The sequence below is a fragment of the Oncorhynchus nerka genome, linkage group LG22 (genome assembly GCF_034236695.1).
Source record: "Oncorhynchus nerka isolate Pitt River linkage group LG22, Oner_Uvic_2.0, whole genome shotgun sequence".
NCBI classification, from domain to species: Eukaryota; Metazoa; Chordata; class Actinopteri; order Salmoniformes; family Salmonidae; genus Oncorhynchus; species Oncorhynchus nerka.
Genome location: NC_088417.1, coordinates 105627025 through 105646473, shown reverse-complemented (window position 1 = coordinate 105646473; position 19449 = coordinate 105627025). Strand labels below are relative to the sequence as shown.

The 19449-nt window shown below is 32.3% G+C and overlaps 1 protein-coding gene across 1 annotated transcript in view; it reads left to right on the top strand.

The window, feature by feature from the left end:
• Positions 1-19449, top strand: part of cntfr (ciliary neurotrophic factor receptor) — a 663571-nt gene that overhangs the window by 340148 nt on the left and 303974 nt on the right. Inside the window, exon 3 of the mRNA XM_065007697.1 lies at positions 6347-6580. Coding sequence (XP_064863769.1) covers positions 6347-6580 — 234 coding nt within the window. The remainder of the gene's footprint in view (positions 1-6346; positions 6581-19449) is intronic.

The following is a 19449-nucleotide window of genomic DNA, read 5'->3' as shown; positions in this document are numbered from 1 at the left end:
AGAGACAGACACAGAGAGACAGAGACACAGAGACACAGAGAGACAGAGGCACAGAGACACAGTAATATACAGAGGCACAGAGAGACAGAGACACAGAGACACAGAGAGACACAGAGACTCAGAAATACAAACAGAGAAACAGTAATACACATATTTAAGTTGAAATGCACAAAGTTGACTTTTTAAACCAGTTGCGGTTACCCTGAGACGAGCCCTGTGACACTGTGGGGGTCCTGTACCAAAACATAGAACACTTCTCCTCACAATCTCCCCTTTCCACAGTGTGGTCACATTAGTTGGTAGTTTATATTATTATGTTACTTAAATTGACACATCTGTTCATCAATATACTCTAGGGGGATTTATGAACCAGTACATGGCTGCTTAGTGTCTGTGTGTGAGACCTGAGTTACAGAGATGATAAAACAACTACAGAGACCTGAGTTACAGAGATGATAAAACAACTACAAAGACCGGGTCCAAATGGCACTAGTGCACTACTTTTGAGCAGGATAAATAAGGAATACGGTGCCATTTGGGATGCAGAGTCTGTTCTCTTTGTGTTGTCAGATTTCTCCTCTCTCTGCTCCAGCTGGACATGAATCACATGTTGTTGATGTTTTAGTTGTTTCCTGTGTTGTGGTGCTTCAGGAGGGCGTCTTGTGTTCACGTTATCAGTCCCATGTTCAGTTTGGGTGGTGACGTGACCGTGCAGTGTGTTGTAGTAACAGCGTAGTAACTGTGTTGTAACTGTGTAGTAACAGTGTAGTAACAGCATAGTAACTGTGTTGTAACTGTGTAGTAACAGGGTAGTAACAGCGTAGTAACAGTGTAATAACAGCGTAGTAACAGCGTAGGAACAGGGTAGTAACAGTGTAATAACAGCATAGTAACTGTGTTGTAACTGTGTAGTAACAGTGTATTAACAGCATAGTAACAGTGTAATAACAGCGTAGTAACAGGGCAGGGTAGTAACAGGGTAGTAACAGTGTATTAACAGCATAGTAACAGCGTAGGAACAGGGTAGTAACAGTGTATTAACAGCATAGTAACAGCGTAGGAACAGGGTAGTAACAGTGTATTAACAGGGTAGTATCAGTGTAGTAACAGGGTAGTAACAGTGTAGTAACTGTGTTGTAACTGTGTAGTAACAGGGTAGTAACAGCGTAGTAACAGGGCAGGGTAGTAACAGGGTAGTAACAGTGTATTAACAGCATAGTAACAGCGTAGGAACAGGGTAGTAACAGTGTATTAACAGCATAGTAACAGCGTAGGAACAGGGTAGTAACAGTGTATTAACAGGGTAGTAACAGCGTAGTAACAGCGTAATAACAGTGTATTAACAGGGTAGTAACAGTGTAGTAACAGCGTAATAACAGTGTATTAACAGCATTGTAACAGCGTAGGAACAGGGTAGTAACAGTGTATTAACAGGGTAGTAACATCGTAGTGACTGTAGTAACAGTGTAGTAACATCGTAGTGACTGTGTAGTAACAGTGTATTAACAGGGTAGTAACAGTGTAGTAACAGTGTATTAACAGGGTAGTAACAGTGTAGTAACAGTGTAGTGACTGTGTAGTAGCAGTGTAGTAACAGCGTAGTAACATCGTAGTGACTGTGTAGTAACAGTGTAGTAACAGCGTAGTAACATCGTAGTGACTGTGTAGTAACAGTGTAGTAACAGCGTAGTAACATCGTAGTGACTGTGTAGTAACAGTGTAGTAACAGCGTAGTAAAATCGTAGTGAATGTGATGTAACGGTGTAGAAACAGTGTAGTAATGGTGTAGTAACAGTGTAGTAATGGTGTAGTAACGGTGTAGTGAATGTGTAGTAACGGTGTAGTAACGGTGTAGAAACAGTGTAGTAATGGTGTAGTAACGGTGTAGTAATGGTGTAGTAACGGTGTAGTGAATGTGTAGTAACGGTGTAGTAATGGTGTAGTAACGGTGTAGTAATGGTGTAGTAATGGTGACTATAGTAAGTAATGGTGTAGTGAATGTAGTAATGGTAATGGTGTAGTGAATGTGTAGTAACGGTGTAGTAAGGGTAGTAATGTGTGTAGTAACAAATTGTGTAGTAACAGTGTAGTAACGGTGTAGTGAATGTGTAGTAACGGTGTAGTAATGGTGTAGTGAATGTGTAGTAACGGTGTAGTAACGGTGTAGTAACGGTGTAGTAATGGTGTAGTGAATGTGTAGTAACGGGGTAGTAACGGTGTAGTAACGGTGTAGTAACAGTGTAGTAACGGTGTAGTAACGGTGTAGTGAATGTGTAGTAACAGTGTAGTAACAGTGTAGTAACGGTGTAGTAACAGTGTAGTAACAACATATTGACTATGTAGTAACGGTGTAGTAACTTTGTAGTAACGGTGTAGTAACAACATAGTGACTATGTAGTACCAGTGTAGTAACAGCGTAGTAATGGTGTAGTAACGGTGTAGTAACTGTGTAGTAACAACATAGTGACTATGTAGTACCAGTGTAGTAACGGTGTAGTAACGGTGTAGTGTGTAGTAACGGTGTAGTAACAGTGTAGTAATGGTGTAGTAACGGTGTAGTAACGGTGTAGTAATGGTGTAGTACCAGTGTAGTAACGGTGTAGTAATGGTGTAGTAACGGTGTAGTAACGGTGTAGTAATGGTGTAGTAACGGTGTAGTAATGGTGTAGTAACGGTGTAGTAACTGTGTAGTAACAACATATTGACTATGTAGTAACGGTGTAGTAATGGTGTAGTAACGGTGTAGTAACAGTGTAGTAACGGTGTAGTAACTGTGTAGTAACTGTGTAGTAACAACATATTGACTATGTAGTAACAGTGTAGTAACGGTGTAGTAACAACATAGTGACTATGTAGTACCAGTGTAGTAACAGTGTAGTAACGGTGTAGTAACTGTGTAGTAACTGTGTAGTAACAACATAGTGACTATGTAGTACCAGTGTAGTAACAGCGTAGTAATGGTGTAGTAACGGTGTAGTAATGGTGTAGTAACGGTGTAGTAACTGTGTAGTAACAACATAGTGACTATGTAGTACCAGTGTAGTTGGTGTAGTAATGGTGGTGTAGTAATGTGTAGTAATGGTGTAGTACCAGTGTAGTAACGGTGTAGTAATGGTGTAGTAACGGTGTAGTAACGGTGTAGTAATGGTGTAGTAACGGTGTAGTAACAGTGTAGTAACAGTGTAGTAACGGTGTAGTGAATGTGTAGTAACAACATATTGACTATGTAGTAACAGTGTAGTAATGGTGTAACGGTGTAGTAATGTGTAGTACAGTGTAGTAACGGTGTAGTAATGGTGTAGTAATGGTGTAGTAACTGTGTAGTAACATATTGGTGTAGTAACGGTAGTAATGGTGTAGTAACAGTGTAGTGAATGTGTAACAACATAGTGACTATGTAGTAGTAATGGTGTAGTAACGGTGTAGTAACGGTGTAGTGAATGTGTAGTAACGGGGTAGTAACGGTGTAGTAACGGTGTAGTAACAGTGTAGTAACGGTGTAGTAACGGTGTAGTGAATGTGTAGTAACAGTGTACTAACAGTGTAGTAACGGTGTAGTAACTGTGTAGTAACTGTGTAGTAACAACATATTGACTATGTAGTAACGGTGTAGTAATGGTGTAGTAACGGTGTAGTAATGGTGTAGTAACGGTGTAGTGAATGTGTAGTAACGGTGTAGTAACGGGGTAGTAACGGTGTAGTAACAACATATTGACTATGTAGTAACAGTGTAGTAACGGTGTAGTGAATGTGTAGTAACGGTGTAGTAATGGTGAAGTGAATGTGTAGTAACGGTGTAGTAACGGGGTAGTAACGATGTAGTAACAACATATTGACTATGTAGTAACGGTGTAGTAATGGTGTAGTAACGGTGTAGTGAATGTGTAGTAACGGTGTAGTAACGGTGTAGTAACGGTGTAGTAACAACATATTGACTATGTAGTAACGGTGTAGTAACGGTGTAGTAATGGTGTAGTAACGGTGTAGTGAATGTGTAGTAACGGGGTAGTAACGGTGTAGTAACGGTGTAGTAATGGTGTAGTAACGGTGTAGTAATGGTGTAGTAATGGTGTAGTAACGGTGTAGTAATGGTGTAGTAACGGTGTAGTGAATGTGTAGTAACGGTGTAGTAACGGGGTAGTAACGGTGTAGTAACAACATATTGACTATGTAGTAACAGTGTAGTAACGGTGTAGTGAATGTGTAGTAACGGTGTAGTAATGGTGTAGTGAATGTGTAGTAACGGTGTAGTAACGGGGTAGTAACGGTGTAGTAACAACATATTGACTATGTAGTAACGGTGTAGTAATGGTGTAGTAACGGTGTAGTGAATGTGTAGTAACGGTGTAGTAACGGTGTAGTAACGGTGTAGTAATGGTGTAGTGAATGTGTAGTAACGGGGTAGTAACGGTGTAGTAACGGTGTAGTAACAGTGTAGTAACGGTGTAGTAACGGTGTAGTGAATGTGTAGTAACAGTGTAGTAACAGTGTAGTAACGGTGTAGTAACAGTGTAGTAACAACATATTGACTATGTAGTAACGGTGTAGTAACGGTGTAGTAACTTTGTAGTAACGGTGTAGTAACAACATAGTGACTATGTAGTACCAGTGTAGTAACAGCGTAGTAATGGTGTAGTAACGGTGTAGTAACTGTGTAGTAACAACATAGTGACTATGTAGTACCAGTGTAGTAACGGTGTAGTAACGGTGTAGTGTGTAGTAACGGTGTAGTAACAGTGTAGTAATGGTGTAGTAACGGTGTAGTAATGGTGTAGTACCAGTGTAGTAACGGTGTAGTAATGGTGTAGTAACGGTGTAGTAACGGTGTAGTAATGGTGTAGTAACGGTGTAGTAATGGTGTAGTAACGGTGTAGTAACTGTGTAGTAACAACATATTGACTATGTAGTAACGGTGTAGTAATGGTGTAGTAACGGTGTAGTAACAGTGTAGTAACGGTGTAGTAACTGTGTAGTAACTGTGTAGTAACAACATATTGACTATGTAGTAACAGTGTAGTAACGGTGTAGTAACAACATAGTGACTATGTAGTACCAGTGTAGTAACAGTGTAGTAACTGTGTAGTAACTGTGTAGTAACAACATAGTGACTATGTAGTACCAGTGTAGTAACAGCGTAGTAATGGTGTAGTAACGGTGTAGTAATGGTGTAGTAACGGTGTAGTAACTGTGTAGTAACAACATAGTGACTATGTAGTACCAGTGTAGTAACGGTGTAGTAATGGTGTAGTAACGGTGTAGTAACGGTGTAGTAATGGTGTAGTACCAGTGTAGTAACGGTGTAGTAATGGTGTAGTAACGGTGTAGTAACGGTGTAGTAATGGTGTAGTAACGGTGTAGTAACGGTGTAGTAACAGTGTAGTAACAGTGTAGTAACGGTGTAGTGAATGTGTAGTAACAACATATTGACTATGTAGTAACGGTGTAGTAATGGTGTAGTAACGGTGTAGTAATGGTGTAGTAACGGTGTAGTAACGGTGTAGTAACGGTGTAGTAATGGTGTAGTAACTGTGTAGTAACGGTGTAGTAACGGGGTAGTAATGGTGTAGTAACAGTGTAGTGAATGTGTAGTAACGGTGTAGTAACGGGGTAGTAATGGTGTAGTAACGGTGTAGTAACGGTGTAGTGAATGTGTAGTAACAGTGTAGTAACGGTGTAGTAACTGTGTAGTAACTGTGTAGTAACAACATATTGACTATGTAGTAACGGTGTAGTAATGGTGTAGTAACGGTGTAGTAACAGTGTAGTAACAGTGTAGTAATGGTGTAGTAACGGTGTAGTAATGGTGTAGTAACGGTGTAGTAACGGTGTAGTGAATGTGTAGTAATGGTGTAGTAACGGTGTAGTAATGGTGTAGTGAATGTGTAGTAATGGTGTAGTAACTGTGTAGTAACAACATAGTGACTATGTAGTACCAGTGTAGTAACGGTGTAGTAACGGTGTAGTAACGGTGTAGTAACGGTGTAGTAATGGTGTAGTACCAGTGTAGTAACGGTGTAGTAACAGTGTAGTAACGGTGTAGTAACTGTGTAGTAACAACATATTGACTATGTAGTAACGGTGTAGTAATGGTGTAGTAACGGGGTAGTAATGGTGTAGTAACGGTGTAGTAACGGTGTAGTGAATGTGTAGTAATGGTGTAGTAACTGTGTAGTAACAACATATTGACTATGTAGTAACGGTGTAGTAACGGTGTAGTAATGGTGTAGTAACGGTGTAGTAACGGTGTAGTGAATGTGTAGTACCAGTGTAGTAACAGCGTAGTAATGGTGTAGTAACGGTGTAGTGAATGTGTAGTAACAGCACCCTGCTCCTCTCTCCTCTCTAGGGGCCAGTATTCAGTATGAGCGTATGGGTGGGGACGTGACTATGCAGTGTGGCTCTCTGGACAGCGAGGCCAGCGTGACATGGAAGGTTAACGGGACGGACGTGAAGGCACGCCACCGGGAGGAGGGGTCTAGACTCATACTGATGGAGGTGGACCTCTCTAACAACGGACTCTACACCTGCTTCCAGAACCCCAACGGAGAACGACGGGACCAAATCAACCTACGTATCGGAAGTGAGTTCTAATAAAGATCCTATCCGTCTCTCTCTTCCTCCTTCTCCCCTCTCTCTCTTCCTCCCTCTCCCCTCTCTCTTCCTCCTTCTCCCCTCTCTCTCTTCCTCCTTCTCCCTCTCTCTCTTCCTCCCTCTCCCCTCTCTCTTCCTCCTTCTCCCCTCTCTCTTCCTCCCTCTCCCTCTCTCTTCCTCCTTCTCCCCTCTCTCTCTTCTTCCTTCTCCCTCTCTCTCTTCCTCCCTCTCCCCCTCTCTCTTCCTCCTTCTCTCTCTCTTCTCCCTCTCCCCTCTCCTCCTCCCTCCCCTCTCTCTTCCTCCCTCTCCCCTCTCTCTTCCTCCCTCTCCCCTCTCTCTTCCTCCCTCTCCCCTCTCTCTTCCTCCTTCTCCCCTCTCTCTTCCTCCTTCTCCCTCTCTCTCTTCCTCCCTCTCCCTCTCTCTTCCTCCTTCTCCCCTCTCTCTCTTCCTCCTTCTCCCCTCTCTCTCTTCCTCCCTCTCCCCTCTCTCTCTTCCTCCCTCTCCCCTCTCTCTTCCTCCTTCTCCCCTCTCTCTCTTCCTCCCTCTCCCCTCTCTCTCTTCCTCCCTCTCCCCTCTCTCTCTTCCTCCCTCTCCCCTCTCTCTTCCTCCCTCTCCCCTCTCTCTCTTCCTCCCTCTCCCCTCTCTCTCTTCCTCCTTCTCCCCTCTCTCTCTTCCTCCTTCTTCTCCCATCTCTGTTTATTTTTATTTCTTTACGTAAGTAAGTTATAACAAGCAGATTGTCACCCTCTTCCTTGACCACATTCTCTCACCCTAGTAAAACCTAAACCTACTTGAAGGTAACAGTGCTTGCTGTTGCCCCTAGAGGCCTCCTGAAGTCCTCAGACAAGAATGGATGTGGTTTTCTGACTTTTGTCACGGTTGACCTGGCTGGACAGGCCTGTATGTGTGTGTGACAGGCATTGTCATGTGAAGAAGGGGTCCTGAGGTTGCTGCAGAACCCCTTGAAGAAATAAAAAATGAATGTATACATATAGACATATATATATGGCTATGATGACAGGACAGGCCAGTGTGTGTGTGACAGTGCTGAGAGGAGAAATCAGAGATGTTTCCCAGTGTGTGTGCGTGTGTGTGACAGGCCAGTATGTGTGTGACAGGCCAGTATATGTGTCTGTGTGTGTGTGACAGGCCAATATGTGTGTCTGTGTGTGTGTGACAGGCCAGTATGTGTGTCTGTGTGTGTGTGACAGGCCAATATGTGTGTCTGTGTGTGTGTGACAGTGCTGACAGTGTATAGTGCACTACTTCTAACCAGGCTCATAGGGTGTGTGATGCTCATGTCTCTCTGGTCAGAAGTAGTGCAACATAAAGGTAACGGGGAGGCGTCCCTAGTAGGAAGGGGAAGAGGTATTGTGCATTGTTTATTACAGTTCACAGTTTATTCGCCACGGCACTCGATACAACAGGTGTAGAACAGTACAGTGACATTCTTACATTGAGAGCTCCAATATTGCAGCGATTGTAATACAAATAATATAGACAATAATATAGATAATAATATAGATAATAATATAGATAATAATATAGATAATAATATAGATAATAATATAGATAATAATATAGATAATAATATAGACAATAATATAGACAATAATATAGATAATAATATAGATAATAATATAGACAATAATATAGATAGTAATATAGATAATAATATAGATAATATAAAAGATAATAATATAGACAATAATATAGATAATAATATAGATAGACAATAATATAGATAATATAATATAGACAATAATATAGATAATAATATAGACAATAATATAGACAATAATATAGATAATATAAAAGACAATAATATAGACAATAATATAGACAATAATATAGATAATATAAAAGACAATAATATAGACAATAATATAGACAATAATATAGATAATAATATAGACAATAATATAGATAATAATATAGATAATATAAAAGACAATAATATAGACAATAATATAGACAATAATATAGATAATATAAAAGACAATAATATAGACAATAATATAGACAATAATATAGATAATAATATAGATAATAATATAGACAATAATATAGATAATATAAAGACAATAATATAGACAATAATATAGATAATAATATAGATAATATAAAAGACAATAATATAGACAATAATATAGACAATAATATAGATAATAATATAGACAATAATATAGATAATAATATAGATAGTAATATAGATAATAATATAGACAATAATATAGATAATAATATAGATAATAATATAGATAATAATATAGACAATAATATAGATAATAATATAGACAATAATATAGATAATAATATAGATAATAATATAGATAATAATATAGATAGTAATATAGATAATAATATAGATAATAATATAGATAGTAATATAGATAATAATATAGATAATAATATAGACAATAATATAGATAATAATATAGATAATAATATAGACAATAATAACAATAATAATAACAATAATATAGATAATAATATAGACAATAATATAGATAATAATATAGATAATAATATAGATAATAATATAGACAGTAATATAGATAATAATATAGATAGTAATATAGATAATAATAATATAGATAATAATATAGATAATAATATAGATAGTAATATAGATAATAATAACAATAATATAGATAATAATATAGACAATACTATAGATAATAATATAGACAATAATATAGATAATAATATAGATAATAATATAGATAATAATATAGATAATAATATAGATAATAATATAGATAGTAATATAGATAATAATAACAATAATATAGATAATAATATAGATAATAATATAGATAATAATATAGATAATAATATAGATAGTAATATAGATAATAATAATATAGATAATAATATAGATAATAATATAGATAGTAATATAGATAATAATATAGATAATAATATAGATAATAATATAGATAATAATATAGATAATAATATAGATAATAATATAGATAGTAATATAGATAATAATATAGATAATATAGATAATAATATAGATAATAATATAGATAATAATATAGATAATAATATAGATAATAATATAGATAGTAATATAGATAATAATAACAATAATATAGATAATAATATAGATAATAATATAGATAGTAATATAGACAATAATATAGATAATAATATAGATAATAATATAGATAATATAGATAATAATATAGATAATAATATAGATAATAATATAGATAATAATATAGATAATAATATAGATAGTAATATAGATAATAATATAGATAATAATATAGACAATAATATAGATAATAATATAGACAATAATATAGACAATAATATAGATAATAATATAGATAATAATATAGATAATAATATAGATAATAATATAGATAGTAATATAGATAATAATATAGATAATAATATAGATAATAATCACAATAATATAGATAATAATATAGACAATAATATAGATAATAATATAAATAATATAGATAATAATATAGACATTAATATAGATAATAATATAGATAATAATATAAATAATATAGATAGTAATATAGATAATAATATAGACAATAATATAGACAGTAATATAGATAATAATATAGATAATAATATAGATAATAATATAGATAATAATATAGACAATAATATAGACAGTAATATAGATAATAATATAGATAGTAATATAGGTAATAATATAGACAGTAATATAGATAATAATATAGATAATAATATAGACAGTAATATAGATAATAATATAGATAATAATATAGGTAATAATATAGACAGTAATATAGATAATAATATAGATAATAATATAGATAATAATATAGATAGTAATATAGATAATAATATAGATAATAATATAGATAATAATATAGATAATAATATAGACAATAATATAGATAATAATATAGATAGTAATATAGATAATAATAACAATGATATAGATAATAATATAGATAATAATATAGATAATAATATAGATAATAATATAGATAGTAATATAGATAATAATAACAATAATATAGATAATAATATAGATAATAATATAGATAGTAATATAGACAATAATATAGATAATAATATAGATAATAATATAGATAATAATATAGACAATAATATAGACAATAATATAGATAATAATATAGATAATAATATAGATAATAATATAGATAATAATATAGATAATAATATAGATAATAATATAGATAATAATATAGATAATAATATAGATAATAATATAGATAATAATATAGATAATAATATAGATAATAATATAGATAATAATATAGACAATAATATAGATAATAATATAGATAATAATATAGATAATAATATAGATAATAATCACAATAATATAGATAATAATATAGACAATAATATAGATAATAATATAGATAATAATATAGATAATAATATAGATAATAATATAGATAATAATATAGATAATAATATAGATAATAATATAGATAATAATATAGATAATAATATAGATAATAATATAGATAATAATATAGATAATAATATAGATAATAATATAGATAATAATATAGATAATAATATAGATAATAATATAGATAATAATATAGATAATAATATAGATAATAATATAGATAATAATATAGATAATAATATAGATAATAATATAGATAATAATATAGATAATAATATAGATAATAATATAGATAATAATATAGATAATAATATAGATAATAATAATATAGATAATAATATAGATAATAATAATATAGATAATAATAATATAGATAATAATAATATAGACAATAATAATATAGATAATAATATAGATAATAATATAGATAATAATATAGATAATAATATAGATAATAATAATATAGATAATAATATAGATAATAATATAGATAATAATATAGATAGTAATATAGATAATAATATAGATAATAATATAGACAATAATATAGATAATAATATAGATAATAATATAGATAATAATATAGATAATAATATAGATAATAATATAGACAATAATATAGATAATAATATAGATAATAATATAGACAATAATATAGATAATAATATAGATAATAATATAGATAATAATATAGATAATAATATAGATAATATAGATAATAATATAGACAATAATATAGATAATAATATAGATAATAATATAGATAATAATATAGATAGTAATATAGATAATAATATAGACAATAATATAGATAATAATATAGATAGTAATATAGATAATAATATAGATAATAATAATATAGACAATAATATAGACAATAATATAGATAATAATATAGATAATAATATAGATAATAATAGATAGATAGATAATAATATAGTAATATAGATAATAATATAGATAATAATATAGACAATAATATAGATATAATATAGATAATAATATAGATAATAATATAGATAATAATATAGATAATAATATAGACAATAATATAGATAATAATATAGATAATATATAGACAATAATATAGATAATAATATAGATAATAATATAGATAATAATATAGATAATAATATAGATAATAATATAGACAATAATATAGATAATAATATAGATAATAATATAGACAATAATATAGATAATAATATAGATAATAATATAGATAGTAATATAGATAATAATATAGACAATAATATAGATAATAATATAGACAATATAAAAGACAATAATATAGATAATAATATAGACAATAATATAGACAATATAAAAGACAATAATATAGACAATAATATAGACAATAATATAGATAATAATATAGATAATAATATAGATAATAATATAGATAATAATATAGACAATAATATAGATAGTAATATAGACAATAATATAGATAGTAATATAGATAATAATAACAATAATATAGATAATATTATAGATAATAATATAGACAATAATATAGATAATAATATAGATAATAATATAGATAATAATATAGACAATAATAACAATAATATAGATAATAATATAGATAGTAATATAGATAATAATATAGATAATAATAACAATAATATAGATAATAATATAGACAATAATATAGATAATAATATAGACAATAATATAGATAATAATATAGATAATAATATAGATAATAATATAGATAATAATATAGATAATAATATAGACAATAATATAGATAATAATATAGATAATAATATAGATAATAATATAGATAATAATATAATAATAATATAGATAATAATATAGATAATAATATAGACAATAATAGATAGTAAGATAGATAATATATAATAATAATATAGATAATAATATAGATAATAATATAGATAATAATATAGATAATAATATAGATAATAATATAGATAATAATAACAATAATATAGATAATAATATAGATAGTAATATAGATAATAATATAGATAATAATAACAATAATATAGATAATAATATAGATAATAATATAGATAATAATATAGATAATAATATAGATAATAATATAGATAATAATATAGATAATAATCACAATAATATAGATAATAATATAGACAATAATATAGATAATAATATAGATAATAATATAGATAATAATATAGACAATAATATAGATAATAATATAGACAATAATATAGATAATAATATAGATAATAATATAGATAATAATATAGATAATAATATAGATAATAATATAGATAATAATATAGATAATAATATAGATAATAATATAGATAATAATATAGATAGTAATATAAATAATAATATAGATAATAATATAGATAATAATATAGATAGTAATATAGATAATAATATAGATAATAATATAGATAGTAATATAGATAATAATCACAATAATATAGATAATAATATAGACAATAATATAGATAATAATATAGATAATAATATAGATAATAATATAGATAATAATCACAATAATATAGATAATAATATAGATAATAATATAGACAATAATATAGATAATAATATAGATAATATTATAGATAATAATATAGATAATAATATAGATAATAATCACAATAATATAGATAATAATATAGATAATATTATAGATAATAATATAGATAATAATATAGAACCTTGATAATCACAATAATATAGATAATAATATAGTGCAATAATATAGACAATAATATAGATAATAATATAGATAATATTATAGATAATAATATAGATAATAATATAGACAATCTTAATATAAAATAATAATATAGATAATAATATAGATAATAATATAGATAATAATATAGGTAATAATATAGATAGTAATATAGATAATAATATAGATAATAATCACGTGGAGTGGAACAATAATATAGATAATAATATAGACAGTAATATAGATAATAATATAGATAATAATATAGATAATAATATAGATAATAATATAGATAATAATATAGAAAGAAAAAATAATATAGATAATAATATAGATAATAATATAGACAATAATATAGATAATAATATAGATAATAATATAGATAATAATATAGACAATAATATAGGTAATAATATAGACAATATAAAAGACAATAATATAGATAATAATATAGACAATAATATAGATAATAATATAGATAATAATATAGATAATAATATAGATAATAATATAGATAATAATATAGATAATAATATAGATAATAATATAGACAGTAATATAGATAATAATATAGATAATAATATAGACAGTAATATAGATAATAATATAGATAATAATATAGATAATAATATAGATAATAATATAGATAGTAATATAGATAATAATATAGATAATAATATAGATAATAATCACAATAATATAGATAATAATATAGGTAATAATATAGACAGTAATATAGATAATAATATAGATAATAATATAGATAGTAATATAGATAATAATATAGATAATAATATAGATAATACTATAGATAATAATATAGATAATAATATAGATAATAATATAGATAATACTATAGATAGTAATATAGATAATAATATAGATAATAATATAGATAATAATATAGATAATAATATAGATAATAATATAGACAATAATATAGACAATAATATAGATAATAATATAGATAATAATATAGATAATATAGATAATAATATAGATAGTAATATAGATAATAATATAGATAATACTATAGATAGTAATATAGATAATAATATAGATAATACTATAGATAGTAATATAGATAGTAATATAGATTGTAATATAGATAATAATATAGATAATAATATAGATAATAATATAGATAATAATATAGATAATACTATAGATAGTAATATAGATAATAATATAGATAGTAATATAGATAATAATATAGACAATATTATAGATAATAATATAGATAATAATATTGACAATAATCACAATAATATTGATACTACTACTAAAAATAATAATAATAATAATATATATATACTACTAATAATAATAATAATATTGATACTACACCTACTAATACTAATATTGGTAATAATATAGATCCTACTAATAATAATAATATATACACTACTACTACTAATAATAATATATATACTACTAATAATAATAATGATATTGATACAGGTCAGTACCAGAACCTTATTCAATGTCCAGGGTCCTGGAGTGGTTGTATATACAGGTCAGTACCAGAACCTTATTCAATGTCCAGGGTCCTGGAGTGGTTGTATATACAGGTCAGTACCAGAACCTTATTCAATGTCCAGGGTCCTGGAGTGGTTGTATAGACAGGTCAGTACCAGAACCTTATTCAATGTCCAGGGTCCTGGAGTGGTTGTATATACAGGTCAGTACCAGAACCTTATTCAATGTCCAGGGTCCTGGAGTGGTTGTATAGACAGGTCAGTACCAGAACCTTATTCAATGTCCAGGGTCCTGGAGTGGTTGTATATACAGGTCAGTACCAGAACCTTATTCAATGTCCAGGGTCCTGGAGTGGTTGTATATACAGGTCAGAACCAGAACCTTATTCAATGTCCAGGGTCCTGGAGTGGTTGTATAGACAGGTCAGAACCAGAACCTTATTCAATGTCCAGGGTACTGGAGTGGTTGTATAGACAGGTCAGTACCTTATTCAATGTCCAGGGTCCTGGAGTGGTTGTATATACAGGTCAGTACCTTATTCAATGTCCAGGGTCCTGGAGTGGTTGTATAGACAGGTCAGAACCAGAACCTTATTCAATGTCCAGGGTACTGGAGTGGTTGTATAGACAGGTCAGTACCAGAACCTTATTCAATGTCCAGGGTCCTGGAGTGGTTGTATAGACAGGTCAGTACATTATTCAATGTCCAGGGTTCTGGAGTGGTTGTATAGACAGGTCAGTACCAGAACCTTATTCAATGTCCAGGGTACTGGAGTGGTTGTATAGACAGGTCAGTACCTTATTCAATGTCCAGGGTCCTGGAGTGGTTGTATATACAGGTCAGTACCTTATTCAATGTCCAGGGTCCTGGAGTGGTTGTATATACAGGTCAGTACCTTATTCAATGTCCAGGGTCCTGGAGTGGTTGTATAGACAGGTCAGTACCTTATTCAATGTCCAGGGTACTGGAGTGGTTGTATATACAGGTCAGTACCAGAACCTTATTCAATGTCCAGGGTACTGGAGTGGTTGTATAGACAGGTCAGTACCAGAACCTTATTCAATGTCCAGGGTACTGGAGTGGTTGTATAGACAGTTCAGTACCTTATTCAATGTCCAGGGTCCTGGAGTGGTTGTATATACAGGTCAGTACCTTATTCAATGTCCAGGGTACTGGAGTGGTTGTATAGACAGGTCAGAACCAGAACCTTATTCAATGTCCAGGGTACTGGAGTGGTTGTATAGACAGGTCAGTACCTTATTCAATGTCCAGGGTCCTGGAGTGGTTGTATATACAGGTCAGTACCTTATTCAATGTCCAGGGTCCTGGAGTGGTTGTATAGACAGGTCAGTACCAGAACCTTATTCAATGTCCAGGGTACTGGAGTGGTTGTATAGACAGGTCAGTACCAGAACCTTATTCAATGTCCAGGGTCCTGGAGTGGTTGTATAGACAGGTCAGTACATTATTCAATGTCCAGGGTTCTGGAGTGGTTGTATAGACAGGTCAGTACCAGAACCTTATTCAATGTCCAGGGTACTGGAGTGGTTGTATCAGTACCTTATTCAACAGGGTCCAGTATATACAGGTCAGTACCTTATTCAATGTCCAGGGTCCTGGAGTGGTTGTATAGACAGGTCAGTACCTTATTCAATGTCCAGGGTACTGGAGTGGTTGTATATACAGGTCAGTACCAGAACCTTATTCAATGTCCAGGGTACTGGAGTGGTTGTATAGACAGGTCAGTACCATAACCTTATTCAATGTCCAGGGTACTGGAGTGGTTGTATAGACAGGTCAGTACCTTATTCAATGTCCAGGGTACTGGAGTGGTTGTATATACAGGTCAGTACCAGAACCTTATTCAATGTCCAGGGTACTGGAGTGGTTGTGTATACAGGTCAGTACCAGAACCTTATTCAATGTCCAGGGTCCTGGAGTGGTTGTATATACAGGTCAGTGTGGATAGTCTGTGGGAGAGGGAGAGCAGAAGTTGTTAGGTATATAACAGTTGTATGGACATTGGATAGAAGTTGTTTAGGAGTCTGTTGAGTCTTGATGCACCGGTACCCCCTGCCAGATGGGAGCATGGAGAACAGTCAATGTCTCGGGAAGCTGAAGTCTTTGTGCATCCCCTCCCTGTTTCCTGTATTCCTCGATCAGCTCCTTGGTCTTATTGACGTGGAGGGAGAGGTTGTTGTCCTGGCACCACACTGCCAGGTCTCTGATCTCCTCCCTGTAAACTGTCAGCCAGTCAGATAGTCCAGGATCCAGTTGCAGAGGGATGTTGTCATTCCCAACATCCTGAGCTTAGTGATGAGCTTGGAGGATACTATGGCGTTGAACGCTGATCTGTAGTCTATGAGCAGTATTCCCCTTGGCCAGGTGTGAGAGGGCAGTGTGGAGTGCAATTGAGATGACATCATCTGTAGATCTTTTGGGGAGGTATGCAAATTAAAGGCGACTGGGATGATGGAGTCGATGTGTGCCAAAACCAGCCTCTTTTAAAGCACTTCATGATTACAGATGTGAGTACTACAGGGTGGTGGTCAGTGTGGCATGACGCCTTAGAGTTCTTAGGAACAGGAATGATGGTGGTCGTTTTGAGACATGTGGGGGATTACAGACTGGGTCAAGGAAAGGTTGAAAATGACCACGAAGATACCAGATAGTCTGTGCATGGTCTGAGAACACGGCCTGGATGTCCTAATGTCTAGCTGGATGTCCTAACGTGTAGCAGGATGTCCTAATGTCTAGCTGGATGTCCTAATGTCTAGCTGGATGTCCTAATGTCTAGCTGGATGTCCTAATGTCTAGCTGGATATCCTAATGTCTATCTGGATGTCCTAATGTCTATCTGGATGTCCTAATGTCTATCTGGATGTCCTAATGTCTATCTGGATGTCCTAATGTCTATCTGGATGTCCTAATGTCTAGCTGGATATCCTAATGTCTAGCTGGATGTCCTAATGTCTAGCTGGATGTCCTAATGTCTAGCTGGATGACCTAATGTCTACATGGATGTCCTTAAAGTTGTCTCTGGAAATAGATAGTCAGTAAACATACAATACATCTACCTAGCCCTTCCTTTAAACTAGTTGACATCAACGCCCTTCCTTTAAACTAGCTGACATTAACACCCTTCCTTTAAACTAGCTGACAGCCACTTAATATCACATATCAAGGAGGAGGAACTGGAGAGGACAACGGCTGAACGGGTCTGTCTGAGTCTGGCTGAACTAAAGTGCTTTTGACCAGAACCCTATGGGAGAGAGAACGGGGTGTAATTTGGGATGCAGCTTGTGGCTGCTGCATGTGAAGGAGGAAATGATGGGTATGGGTTTATTTTTATGGGTTTGACACAGTGGGAGGATGCATGGGGTTTGGTTATGACGAATTGTTAGAGTAAAGATGGGGATACTTGTGGATGTGGGTTTGGGGTTTGGGACGAGAGAGAAAGAGAGAGAAAGAGAGAGAGACTGAGAGATTGAGAGACCGGGAAAGAAAAGGAGTAGGGTAGAGAGATCCAGAAAGAAAGAGAGAAGGGTAGAGAGAGAGAGAAAGAGAGAGAGAAGAGTAGAGTGACCCAGAAAGAAAGAGAGAAGGGTAGAGAGACCCAGAAAGAAAAAGTAAATGAGATAAGTGGTGTGGCTAAGTGGCTGATTAATGTAGCATGGTCTCTATCCCACAGACTGGGAGAGACTGTCACAATCTTCGTCAGAGCTACGATGGGCTGGAACCGTGAGAGGGGGCTGAGAGGGAGGGAGGGGTGAGGGAGGGAGGGAGGGGGAGGGAGGGCAAAGAAAGTGAGAGAGGAGAAGTAACGGTGGGAGTAGAGAGTGGTGGAGGGAGGAGAGGGTGCGGGCGGGCGGGAGGAGAGAAAGAGAGATGGATGGGGAGGAGAGAGGTAGGGGAGGGAGGGGGAGAGAGGGGAAGAGTGGGGGAAGGGGAGGGAGGATTGTGTATTAGAACCCTGCCTTGGAGGACAGAAAGGAAAGAGAGGAGAGAGAGGGAATAGAATAGGAGAGAGTTAGGATGGAGGACCATGAAACCTGCCATTGGAAGGGGGAGAAAGAGGGAGAGAGGAGGGGGAGGGTTGAGGACGATGAACCCTGCCATGGAAAAGGAGGAGAAAAAGGGAAAGAGGAGGGGGAGGGTTGAGGACGATGAACCCTGCCATTGGAAGGGGGAGAAAGAGGGAGAGAGGAGGGGGAGGGTTGAGGACGATGAACCCTGCCATTGGAAGGAGGAGAAAAAGGGAAAGAGGAGGGGGAGGGTTGAGGACGATGAACCCTGCCATTGG